The sequence below is a fragment of the Acinonyx jubatus genome, chromosome X (genome assembly GCF_027475565.1).
Source record: "Acinonyx jubatus isolate Ajub_Pintada_27869175 chromosome X, VMU_Ajub_asm_v1.0, whole genome shotgun sequence".
NCBI lineage: Eukaryota > Metazoa > Chordata > Mammalia > Carnivora > Felidae > Acinonyx > Acinonyx jubatus.
This window is the reverse complement of record NC_069389.1, coordinates 108,259,051-108,271,883: the sequence shown is the minus strand read 5'-3', so window position 1 is coordinate 108,271,883 and position 12,833 is coordinate 108,259,051. Positions and strand designations below refer to the sequence as shown.

The window sequence follows — 12,833 nt, the reverse complement described above, 5'->3', positions numbered from 1 at the left end:
ATCTCGTGGTCCGTGAGTTCGAGCCCCGCGTCGGGCTCTGTGCTGCCAGCTCAGAGCCTGGAGCCTGCTTCGGATTCTGTGTCTCTCTTTCTCTCTGCCCCTCCCCCACTTGCAGTCTGCCTCTCTCTCCCTCTCAAAAATAAACAAACATTTAAAAAATTAAAAAATATATATATATTTCCTTCCTCAGCACAAAGTCACAAGCCAGCTATTGGCGACTTTCAAGTGTGCCCTCTTTTGTGTGTGTTCAACGGAGAGTTACCAAGCACAAGAGTCATGCCATGAAATCAACTAAACCGAAGTTAGAGGGTTTTTCTTATAGCCATATCCTAATTATCAAGGAAAAAGAAAAACTATTTTGCTGGTGGTCTGCTATTTACTACTAGTTGAGCACTTCTGAATGTGAACTGTGCCAGGGCTTTTAGAGTCGATGTAGCTTTTTGTGCCCTGTCTCCTTTGCTTCTCTGAAACAAAAACGCCAAGTGTATCTTTATTTTGTTTTGTCTCAAGCTGTAGTCACTAGAAGGAAAATTTTACGGTGAGTGTTTTGTCAGTGGGAACCTGTATTAATATGGAAATCCTGAGAGGATCATTTATCCACACAAAACAAGAAACCAGGGGGAAATGAGCTTTCCACATTTCATCATAAAGCATGCATAATTCATACGAGAGGCAACTATTGATGAGGCTGAACAAAATGAGTTTCTTGTTGCCAGAAAGAATCAAAATATTAGGAATCGAGCTCTCTGATTTCCTAAATACTTTCTTAAAGCCCTCAGAAGCTCAATGCCATCATGCATCTGTTACACTAGCAAAGATGAAGGCAAATGTTTTTCCAGAATCAATAAAATTTTAAGTGGCAGACCGGACCTTGTAAATATCTAGTTCAACTGTATTGTACAGATTGGAAATCTGAAGCCCAGATTGGTGAAGTGACTCTGCTGAAAGTCACACAGAGCAGTGACCGAGCTGGAGCCAAAGTCAGGTCTTCTGACTCCTATACTCATAATATAATTGGGTCATTCCCCTAAAAGTTTGACATAAATAGTTATGTTAATTGGGTCATTCCCCTAAAAGGTGGACATGAATAGTTATGTTACCAGTTTACTTTGAAGTCAGTGATGCCACGGAGATCTCCAATTTCATATATATATAGACTATTGGTCAATTTGTAGGATTCAGTTAATAAATGCATTAATTTAATGCATTTCTTCTGAGAGGCCATGGTCATTAAGGTCTCCCACTATTAAGAAAGTTGAGCAAGTTTCCAAGATTCCTATATATGACTCTCTCCACCCATACATTCTAGACATTTATAAAAATCAACCTCATTTACTCTTCGGTTAAGAACCACAGTGGAAGAAATCTGTAAGAGATCATAGAGTTTAAGGGAAACAAAGTTACCTTTTTGCCAGAGTACTTATTGTTCTTGGGCCTTTTCTAAATGCATAGTTTCAATGATCTGACAGTGAAGTCTACCTATATGATATATTTTTCAAGCTCAACTTTTAAGATCTAAAATATTTAAAAACACTTGAGGCAAATTGTAATTAGTTTTCTCCATAGATATCCAAAGTATCATACGTGCATTTTCATCGTGGATATTTATATATAGTTGCTTCTAGGTGAATTTTAAAAATTCATTTAGGAGATGAGATTAAATATATCTTGTAGTGGGAGTAGTAATAATTCAAGGAGCAGGGACAAAGATTAATGCAGAATTAGAATCTTAACTCATCTGCTTTTAATAGCACATTTGATTTGTCTCTGTTCTAAAGAGCCAATGAAACAGGCCACCTAGATACAAATTCTAACCCCATCCCCCCTTTTTTAACATAAGAGCTTTCTGATAGTGAGAGTTGTCCAACAGCAGAATGAACTGTTGTGTGAAAGTCAGTTGATTACTATAAGATTTCAAGCTAAGGCTAAAAGATCATTCGAGTGGAAATCTTAAAAGGATTTCTGCATTGAGAGGTACATTAAAAGGCTTCTAAAATCCTGTCATTCCAATATTGTGTTTCTCTCCTACTTTTATAGTTCAGACATCTTTTCATACGTGTATCTGTAGTCATCTTAGATTGCCTTGTCTTGTATCATTATTATTTTTGTACTTATTCTGCTTGAAGGCAGGGATGGCATTTCACTCATCTTCATATATCTTACAATTTTAAATAGAGTTTCCTGACACTTAATTGAATATACTTGAAATTATAAGCTTGACTGGTCGATTTAGTCATAAATCTTAAGAACTGTAGTTTTTACCCTGACCTGAGAATCTGACTTATTACCAGTGAGTCCTCATGTCAGGATGAATCTGGAGTGCTGCTCTTTTATAACGTTATAAGTAAAGTAGGAATATTTGATCAGACATGAATATATATTTAAGGCATAAAAATGATACTCTGAAAATATTTTAAAAACAGGGGCGTCTGGGTGGCTCAGTTGGTTAAGCATCCAACTCTTGGTTTTGGCTCAGGTCACAATCTCAAGGTTTGTGAGATCAAACTCCACATGGGGCTCTGCCCTGGGCACGGAGCCTGCTTGGGATTCTCTCTCTCCTCCCCTCCTCCCTCTGCCCCTCCCCCATTCATATTCTCTCTCTCTCTCTCTCAAAATAAATAAACTTAAAAAAATATTTTAGAAACATACTTCTACTTTCATTTATCCTTTTATTGACAATGTGAAAACTGGTGTGTATGTACATAAACATACATATATATTTATAAACAAGCATATATTTATAATATATAAGAACAAGACAGGAGCGCCTGGATGGCTCAGTCGGTTGAGCATCCGACTCTTGATTTTGGATGTGAAAATTAATGTATATGTACATAAACGTATATATATATTTATAAACAAGCATAAATTTAAAATATATAAGAACAAGACAGGAGCGCCTGGATGGCTCAGTTGGTTGAGCATTCAACTCTTGATTTCGGCTCAGGTCATGATCCCAGGGTCATGGGATTGAGCCCCGCATCGGGCTCTGGGCTGAGCGTGGAGCCTGCTTAAGAGTCTCTCTCTTTCTCCCTCTGCCCCTCTCCCCTGCTCACGTGTGCACTAAAATAAAATAAAAAAAAAAAGAAGAAGACATACCAATGCTATGTTCAATACGGTCACCTCTTATTCTGCTATTTTTAAAAATGGGTTATAAGATAGATGATTTAAAAAACTAACAAGAAAAATAAGTCAAAATTCTAAAAGTATCCTGCTGCAGGTTAAATTGTGTGCACAAAAAGATAATGTTAAAGTCCTAACCCCCAGTATCTGTGAATGTGACCTTATATGGACAGATGGTCTTTGTCGATGTAATCAAGCTACGATGACGTCATAATGGATTAGCTTGGACCCTAAATCCAATGACTGGTGTCTTTATAAGAACCACATGAAAACACAGGGATACAGGGAGAAGCCCATATGATGACAGAGACAGAGACTGGAGTGATATGTCTGTAAGGCAAGGATTTTTGGCAACTGCCAGAAACTAGGAGAGAAATATTAACAAATTTTCCCTCAGAGCCCCCAGAAGGAAGATCTCTGTTGACACCTTGACCTTGGACCTTCAGCCTCCAGAACTATGAGATAATTTATTTTGACTGTTGAGGCTACTCAGTTTGTGGTACTTTGTTATGGCGGCCCTAGAAAACAAATACGTGCCTTTTACTATGAAAACTGACATTATAATCCTTTGGCATGTTTAGGATGACAAAATAGTCTTACAATAATTTTAAAAAATCAACCAGTCTAACAGGTATGAGGTGGTATCTCACTGTTGTTTTGATTTGTATCTCCCTGCCCAGCAATTGCACTACTAGGTGTTTACCCAAAGGACACACAAATACTGATTTGAAGAGACACATGTACCCCGATGTTTATAGCATAGCAGCACTATCAACAATAAGCAAATTATGCGAAGAGCTAAAATGTCCATCAAGTGATGAACGGATAAAGAAGATGTGGTATATATATACAATGAAATATTACTCAGCCATAATAAGAATGAAATCTTGCCATTTGCAATGAACTAGATGGAGCTAGAATGTATTATGCTAAGTGAAATAAGTCAATCAGAAAAAGGACAAATACCATATGATTTCTTTCACTCATATGTGGAATTTAAGAAACAAAACAGATGGACATAAGGGAAAAAAAGAGCGAGAGAGGGAGAGAGGGAGAGACGGGGGCAGGGGGGCAGGCAAACCATAAGAGATGCTTAACTATAGAGAACAAACTCAGGGTTGATGGAGGGAGGTGGGTGGGGTGATGGGCATTAAGGAGGGCACTTGTGATGAGCACCGGGTGTTATATGTAACTGATGAATCATTAAATTCTACTCCTGAAACGAATATTGCACTCTGTTAGCTAACTAGAATTGAAATAAAAACTTGAAACAAACAAACAAAATAAATAAATAAAAATCAACCACAAAATCTCATCATGTAAAAGTCAGAACTACTTTGGTCTCAAAATCATTTAAGAAATGAAAAATCATTGGGGCGCCTCGGTGGCTCAGTCGGTTACGCGTCTGAATCTTTGTCTCAACTCAAGTCATGATCTCAGGGTTCATGGGATTGAGCCTCATGTCAGGCTCTGTGCTGACAGTGTGGAGTCTGCTTGGGATTCTCTCTCTCCCTCTGTCCCTTCCCTGCTCTCTTTCTCTTTCAAAATAAATAAATAAACATTTAAAAAAATAAATGAAAATCATTTAAACAGATCCTCCTAATACCAAACCTTAAAAGGCAACAGATGGGAAAATCAACTACAAAGTCCTTGATTCTGAGCATATTATAGTAAGTGTGGCACCCTGGAGTACAACTAAATAAAAACTAACTGAACAGAGTTTAAAGGAATTGTCTGAGTTGAAAGAAGTGTATTGAGAATGTCCAGATTACCAAGATTTAATGATCAAAAGCTCCTTATACAACTGAGTAGTAGTCCCGCCCCCATTGTTCACTTTCTCCATCCTTGGTTTTTGTACTCCAAAGGTTCTGTATTTTGAAAGACTTTTTTTTTTTTTTTTTTTTGGCTAAAGTGTCAACCATACAGGAGGACACTATTGTCTGTCAATGATCTACAAATTCAGCAAGGAACATCACTGCCATCACACCTCATCTCATGAGGGCCCCTGTATCTGTTCACAATTGGTCCACCGAGGGTCAGGTAAGTATAGAAGCTGAGTAATGAGGGCGATATTGATAGTTCACTTGTCCTTGGCCAATTTGTAGAATCGTGTCTCAGTTTCCAGAGACCATCATGAACTCAGTCATCTCATAAGTATTCATTTACTCATAGGTTGACAGAATCTTCCCCCACATATGTAACCATTAATTCCACTGGGGCCACTGTCAAACAATTCTTGGTGTAACAGTCTTTTTCCTATGTGGGGCATACCTATATCAGATTTTCATCATTCTGATGACTTCTAATGACAAGGAAAAACTTTTTATAAATATTTTAGATAACCATTCCTATTTTGTTAGCTGAGGAAATTTAAACTAATTCTCAACTTCATTTCATGAGGATACATTTATATTTTTCAAAATGCTAGTGCTATCCTTAATTACTTAAAGCACTTACTTTAGATTTTACATTTTTAACACATACTTTTTCTTATTCAGAAAACCCTTAAGACTTTTAAATACAAAATTGGGGTTTAAACAAACATTTATAGCCCTTAGGGAACAACTGGAGGCATATGATTCTTGCAGAAAAACCCTAACATATTAAGCCTTATTTAATCAAATTCATAATCATGATCATGAATAAAAAGTAATTCATAGAAATGTAAAAGACCACCATTTATCAACATTGTCTTTTTTCCACACTTAATTAGAATACAAAATTGATCAGGGATAATCAGGTTAAGTACAAATTGAGTGAAGTCCCAATTACATATTATTTTCTTGCTATTCAATTAAATTTTTTTCATCTTGTTTCCCCTACCTATTCCTTCCAAACAAATTAAACATCCAAGGATTCATGTGCAAAATAGGCAATCCTTGCATCAGCATGTATAACTAGCTTAGTTTTAAAAATAAGTTTTTTTGGGGGGCACCTGGGTGGCTCAGTCGATTGAGCGTCCAACTTCGGCTCAGGACATGATCTCGCGGTCTGTGAGTTTGAGCCCAGTGTCAGTCTCTGTGCTGCCAGCTCAGAGCCTGGAGCCTGCTGTGGATTCTGTGTCTCCCTCTCTCTCTGCCCCTCCCCCGCTCATGCTCGCTCTCTCTCTCTCTCTCTCTCTCTGTCAAAAATAAATAAACATTTAAAAAAAATTAAAAATAAGCTTTTTAGGGGTACCTGGATGGCTCAGTCGGTTAAGCATCTGACTTGATTTCAGCTCAGGTCATGATCATGACCCGCATGGAGCCCCAAATAGTGTTACATGCTGGCCCTCCCCAACACATGTGTGCTCTCTCTAAATAAATAAACATTTTTTAAAAAGTTAAAAACTGCTTTAAGACAGGTGATTTTTCTAATTATTGAAAATATCATTAAGAACTAGCACAGGTATTCAGTACAGAATTTAAAAAATTATTTTACTTGTTGATTAACGGAACAATTCTATTTCATCAGAACTTAAAATTTTATTTATTCAGATAAATAAATAGAGTTCTGAATTATGTTTTTAAAAACTCAAGGTGCAGCATGTTTCTACACATTAGCAGCTTGAAAATGTATGATTGTATCTTCAATATAGTTCTTATTTGGAAAACATCTTTGAAAATATCACTACATTGCTTTTAAGGGCAAACACAGGAATTAGACATGCAAGTTCTGTAGATAAAGAGAATTTTAGGAAATTGAGAAAATAAGGTAATAGGAAATAGCCTAAGTTATATCTTGCAATTATTTTTTTAAGTTTATTTATTTATTTTGAGAGAGAAAGAGTGAGCACACGAGCAGGGGAGGGGCAAAGAGAGAGGAAGACACGCAGAATCCCAAGCAGGCTCTGCACTGCCAGCACAGAGCCCAATGCGGGGCTTGAACTCACAAAATATGAGATCACTACCCGAGCCAAAGTCAGACGCTTAACCGACTGAGCCACCCAGGCACTCCTAAAACACACAATTCTGTTATTGCTCTAACGTGTGTGTGTGTGTGTGTGTGTGTGTGTGTGTGTGTGTGTGAGAGAGAGAGAGAGAGAGAGAGAGAGAGAGAGAGAGAGAGAGAGAAGCAAATGTGTGTTTCTCCATTGGTGAGAAAGTCTTGGGATGGGTGAATCACTTAGCGGAAAGTTCGTCTACTACAATAAATGGAGAACGAGAATCAGAAGACGACACGGGAGTTTGTGACGGTGCTGATGCTAACTGGTGAGTTATAAGAAGATCCTGAGCTGCTACTGGTTCCACCAAGAGTATTTGAAGATAGACCAGGGGAAGAAAATACCATTCACTGACAACAGAATTCAAAAGATCTCTGTGTACTCCGCTTTGTCTACAAATACAAAATATGTGAAGCAAAGAACTGGCCCTAGTTACAAGAGTGATTTCATACGTTCAGCCTAACAAAGCACACAAAAATCCAAGGTAGAAAAGATGGGCAGAAGATAACTTTTTTCCAAGCTTGCATTTTTATGTATTTCTCTGATACCTCTTAATCAAATGCCAAAACCCCACTTCTAAAAATGTATCCAGCATACATTAGTGTCACACATAAACGTTAGGGAGAAGAACTAAGGGTAATAGCATCCATTTGGGATATTAGTTGGATGACTTCTAAAAATATTTAATAATAGACCAGACTTCTGAATATATACAATAGTAAAAACAGACTTAAAAACCAAGTGAAAAATGGCCAACGAATGTTTAAAAATTCATGTTAATACTCACCAAACATTCACATCAGACTGTTGGGTAGTATCGGGAGAAAGCATGTTGGTCGTGCCTTCGAAAAATCTCTTAGGCGGATCTTTAGCTATCATTTCACCTATGACGAGAAAAGCAGACCAAGGCAGAATATGTTTTATCTAGCATGCTTTTTGCTTTTAGTTGCAAACAATTATAAAATACATAAAAACACAAAGAAAAAACTTTTACTGCCCCATTACCCAGAGATAACCACTTTCCAGTAATTCCTAAATATGTGTGTATATACATGATTGTTTTTAAACAAAACTGGATTTGTATTGAATATAATACTGATACATCGTCTACTTTTTGTTTTTAATGAGTATAATTTTCTCATATTATTTACTAAATTCTACAACGTCATTTTATAGAGCTATGTAGTAAGGCTGTATCATAATTTAATCTCATTCCTTATTTTAAATGTTTAGGTTATTGCTATCTGTATTTTGCTAAAAATATACAATGAACTAAATAGACCAATTCTTTTATAGCATGCAATGAACAAAATAAATATATTTTTAAAGAATAAGGAGAAGCACCTAATGTCAAAAAACTATACTGCTGTAATCTTAAGTCAAAGTAAATGGTAAAATCTGCACAGTGTTACATAATCGTGTGATAACCATGTCTGGATGAGAGAAAACTAATGTTCAAGCCCATAACTTGTAGAGTGAAATATATATGAATGATGAAACACTAAGGCCTCCTACTCATTAAAAAATATCTCTAGGAATAGGAGCGCCTGGCTGGCTCAGTCAGTAGAGCGTGCAACTCTTGGTTGTGAGTTCAAACTCCACGTTGGACACAAAGTTTACTTAAAAATAAAATTAAATTAAAATTAAAAAATATACCCCTAGGAATAGAAATTCCACAGACCTTCCTTACGAGTATAATCATGGCTCATAAAACTCAAAAGAGGTCTGGGTATCCTGTCCCATGCCAGATTACAATTATACCATTATGGAGAAATTACTCACCTCTCCTTTGGAGTTTAAATTAAAAGCAAGACAAATCAAAACAAATTCATCATAGAAGAAAATGGAAATTTTCTTTGCTGAAACCATTATTACTTGTAAAATTCTCTTTACACCTGTCTAATTTCTGCAGATTTCTCAGGATTCCCACTTGAAGCCTTATTTGCTCTTGCTTATTCCCAATGGAAGTAACTGCCTTCATATGCTTGGAGATTCTAACAGTGATCTCATACTCTCTTCCATTTTTTAGAGTTCTCATTGTTTTTCCTCCCTCACCCAGGACCTCTTTGGATTTTTTATGCCCTTTTCCCCCATATTTCATTAATAGGCTCCAAAGAGGACATCACTTATTGTTTCCCAAATGGATATTCATATTCTAAAATAGATAAATAAAATTAAATTTCCGTTTAATCTGTTACTATCTCTAAAATGCCAGATGAATTTTGACCAAACTTGTATAGGCTACCTTCAGACTATGGTCTGACTTAAAATATAGACCACGTAGTACATATAGAATTTGCTTTGGAGTTCTTACGGACACTTCAAAGAAGTGAGTGAGGCAGTCATCCTCCAGAGCAACTGAAAACCAGGTACAAGAGGCTTGTGTGAAACATGACACATCCACCAAGACACTGGACAGAAATCAAGTCTATTATGTCAAAATTGTATTATAAAAATATATATTTTTTTAAATATGGAAGCTTCACAAATTTGTGTGTCATCCTTGTGCAGGGGCCGTGCTAATCTTCTCTGTGTCGTTCCAATTTTAGTATATGTGCTACCAAAGCAAGCACTAAAAATAACTTTTTAAGTCAAATTCCGGGGCACCTGGGTGGCTTAGTTGGTTAAGTGTCTGGCTCTTGATTACGGCTCAGGTCACGATCTCACGGTTCAAGAGATCAAGCTCCGCGTCAGGCTCTGTGCTGACAGCGTGGAGCCTGCTTGGGATTCTCTCTCTCTCTCTCTCTCTCTCTCTCTCTCTCTCTCTCTCTCTCCCCCTCCCCCACTTGTGTGTGCATGTGCACTCTCTCAAAATAAATAAATAAACCTAAAAATAAATAAATAAATCACAACTTCTAAGAAAATTCCAGGAATTTTCAATGTCATAAAAACATTTTATGCATAAGTGTCTTAAAAGGAGAATTATTTTAATTTAGTAAAACACTGTCTTTAAGTGTATTTTATTTATTTATGTACTTATTTATTTTAAAGATTTTATTTTTAAGTAATCTCTACACTCAATGTTGGGCTCGAACTCACAACCCTAAGATCAAAAGTCACACACTCCACTGAGCCAGCCAGGTGCCCCTAAGCATATTTTATCTGAAATACTGAAATGACCCCAACTTCCTAACAACTCCTAAACTATTAATATATTTAAACGCTTTCTCAACACTAGCCCCCAACTTCACAGCACAGACAAAATACTCCAAAGCTAGGTCATTGATCCATCATCATAAAACGATGTGCTTAGTTTGAAAGAGTGCTTTCCAGAACTGATCTTGTCTTAGTCCTAGAATACAGGAAGTACATAGTTAGTTAGATGTGTTGTTAGGGCAACTGCCATTAATTTATCCAAAAATACATGGAAGACTGAAGTACATTTCAATTTCTTTCTCTATAGTTTGCTCTCCTTTCCCTTCCCCTTCTCCTTCTTTTCTTCCCCCCTCCCTCCTCTTTTTCTTCTTTTCCTTCTTCTTTCCTATCTTCTTTTTAAAGCTACTTTTTTAAAGTTTATTTTACTTATTTTGAGAGAGAGAGAAAGAGAGAGAGAGCAAGCACAGGAGGGGCAGAGAGAGAGAGAGGGAGAGAGAGAGAATCCCAAGCGGGTTCCGTGCTGTCAGCGCAGAGCCCAATACAGGACTCAAACTCACGAACCGTGAGATCATGACCTGAGTGTAAATCAAGAGTCGGAAACTTAATCTACTGAGCCACCCAGGCGCTCCTCTTCTTTCCTATCTTAATGGAATTTTCACGAATACACATTTTAAACTTTTAACCTTCTTTCCTATTTATCCATTTTCCCTCCTTATTATGGTTAAACTTTGTATTAACTTTAAAACTCAGTAGTGGTATTAACGAAAAAGGAAGAATAACCTAGCTTAGTGAGGCAGGATTGAGAAATGGGATCCAGGGCTGTGGGAGTTAAAAAAAAAAAAAACACTACTGTTTTTTCCACCGTCCTTTTATTACTGAGTAGGTGGGTATTTTTCATTAATTTCATTAATTTCCAAAATTAATCCCTATAAAGAAGTCAACCAGCAAAGAACACACACCTTAGCATATATTTTAAGTGTAGAGAGTGGGTCTGATTTGTGTCAACTTACTCATACGATGTCAACAAGTAGGTGTGGCGGCAGGTGGGGCGGCAGGGCAGGGGTCGAGATTTAGCAGAATACTAGATGACTGATTCATTCTATCTGTTCATTCACTCATTCCCCACTTTGTTTTCACAAGTAGTTAAGGCAGCTAGCCTGGTGAATTATACTTATATAATGAAAACCCTAAGAGTTGACTAAGCTGGAATTAAATTTCTCAATTCACATTTATATGGCAGTTTATGGCTTTTTAAAAAAATGTTTTTAAGGATTTTATTTTTGAGTAATCTCTACACCCAGTGTGGGGCCTGTATTCACAACCCTGAGATCTAGTCGCATTCTCCACCGACTGAGCCAGCCGGGCACCCCAGCACTTTATAGCTTTTAAAATTGTCTTTATGTAGTTTGAGTAAAATGAAAGGCCTCTATCTAGTAACTTCTCAAATATATTTTAAATAAATCCTTTAAAATGAAATTTTTATAGCACTTGATTTTATATAATACTTTATAAAATAATTCAAAGTTATATTTATTTTTGCTAGTAGATAAAAGTACCTTTTCTTTTTAATGATCCAAAGATACTTGGTCTAATAGTGTTGGTGGGGCTTTGATTTCTTCTTCTAAAATAAAATTATCACAATCATTACCAGAAAAAAATTTGAACAAAATCAGCTAGGACTATTTCATTAGAATAGATCTAAGGACATACACTAAAAAAGGACCATGTAGTATCACATCATTTTATTGCCTTTCTCTAAATCTGGGTTAAAAACAGGAATGCCTCAGGATAGCAAACTGTCTTACAGTTTAGAAGGATTCAGGATTTTTTGAAATTATGGGGGGAAAAAGCTAGAAAGACCTACTGTTCTGGTTGTGACTTGCCTTGAATCAAGGTGAGAATCATCGGTAAATGAGCAGGTGCAGCTGTTTACAGCTCAAGAATTAGCTTTGATCCTTATCAACAAGCTTGGAGAGGAAGACTATGTTCAAACAGGGTTAATGAATTACTGATTCTTCATACATTCACATGTTCTCACATGTCCTTAACTCATTTGATTCTTTTCAATATACAAAATGGTAAACCAAAACAATGACATCTTAATTTAGCAAAAAACACATTACTTCTGTGGTTGTCATAGAACCTGGAGCTATAATTTCTTGTAAGTTTCTAAAATTCTTATTTTATAAGCACTTTGGTATTTTCATACAACATGAACTTACATTGGAAATTGTTGCGTAGGACTGGGACTAGGACTTGGAGACAGAGCGGTGTAATTCACATAAGTTTGTAACGATGGAGAAAAATATTGCTAAAACCAAATTAGAACAGAGGGTTTAAAACCACCACTCTTCTCAGAAAGCAGATCAGTGGTTTCCTAGTGGGGGCAGGGGGTGGGGGAGAGAAGGCAATGGACTACAAAAGATCACGAGGACATTGTCTAGAGCGTGGGAACGGTTCTACATCCGGGTTATGGTTACGGCTACAGGAGTATACACAAGTACCAAAGTTAATGAAGTCACATACTTCAAAGTTGGCGACTTTTGTTATATGTTAATAATAGTTCAAGAAATGAAAAGGAAGGGAAAACTGTCGTTTAGGATCAGATGTGCTGTAGCAAAATATATCCCCCCCCAAAGTTTGGGTGGTGAAACGTTAATATCTCATAGGTATTTCAAGGGACACAGATTCT

General features: G+C 36.7%; 1 protein-coding gene and 1 non-coding gene across 12 annotated transcripts in view; both read right to left on the bottom strand.

Moving 5' to 3' along the window:
• LOC106988539 (P2R1A-PPP2R2A-interacting phosphatase regulator 1-like) overlaps nt 1-12,833 on the bottom strand; it is a 102,317-nt gene that overhangs the window by 56,732 nt on the left and 32,752 nt on the right. For 5 of the 11 annotated variants that reach the window (XR_008289862.1, XR_008289863.1, XM_027054350.2 and 2 more), the window contains exons 9-11: nt 12,364-12,452; nt 11,698-11,762; nt 7,833-7,929 (exon numbers count right to left, since the gene is read on the bottom strand). Coding sequence is in view for 9 of the 11 variants with exons in the window: in XM_027054350.2 (XP_026910151.1) it covers nt 7,833-7,929; nt 11,698-11,762; nt 12,364-12,452 (251 nt within the window). In the remaining 2 variants the exon portion in view is untranslated. The other 6 variants (XM_053201707.1, XM_053201710.1, XM_053201708.1 and 3 more) reach the window with 4 other exon arrangements.
• Nucleotides 9,512-9,618, bottom strand: LOC113597678 (U6 spliceosomal RNA). Its single transcript, XR_003418466.1, has one exon. It is a non-coding gene; the product is annotated as a U6 spliceosomal RNA (small nuclear RNA).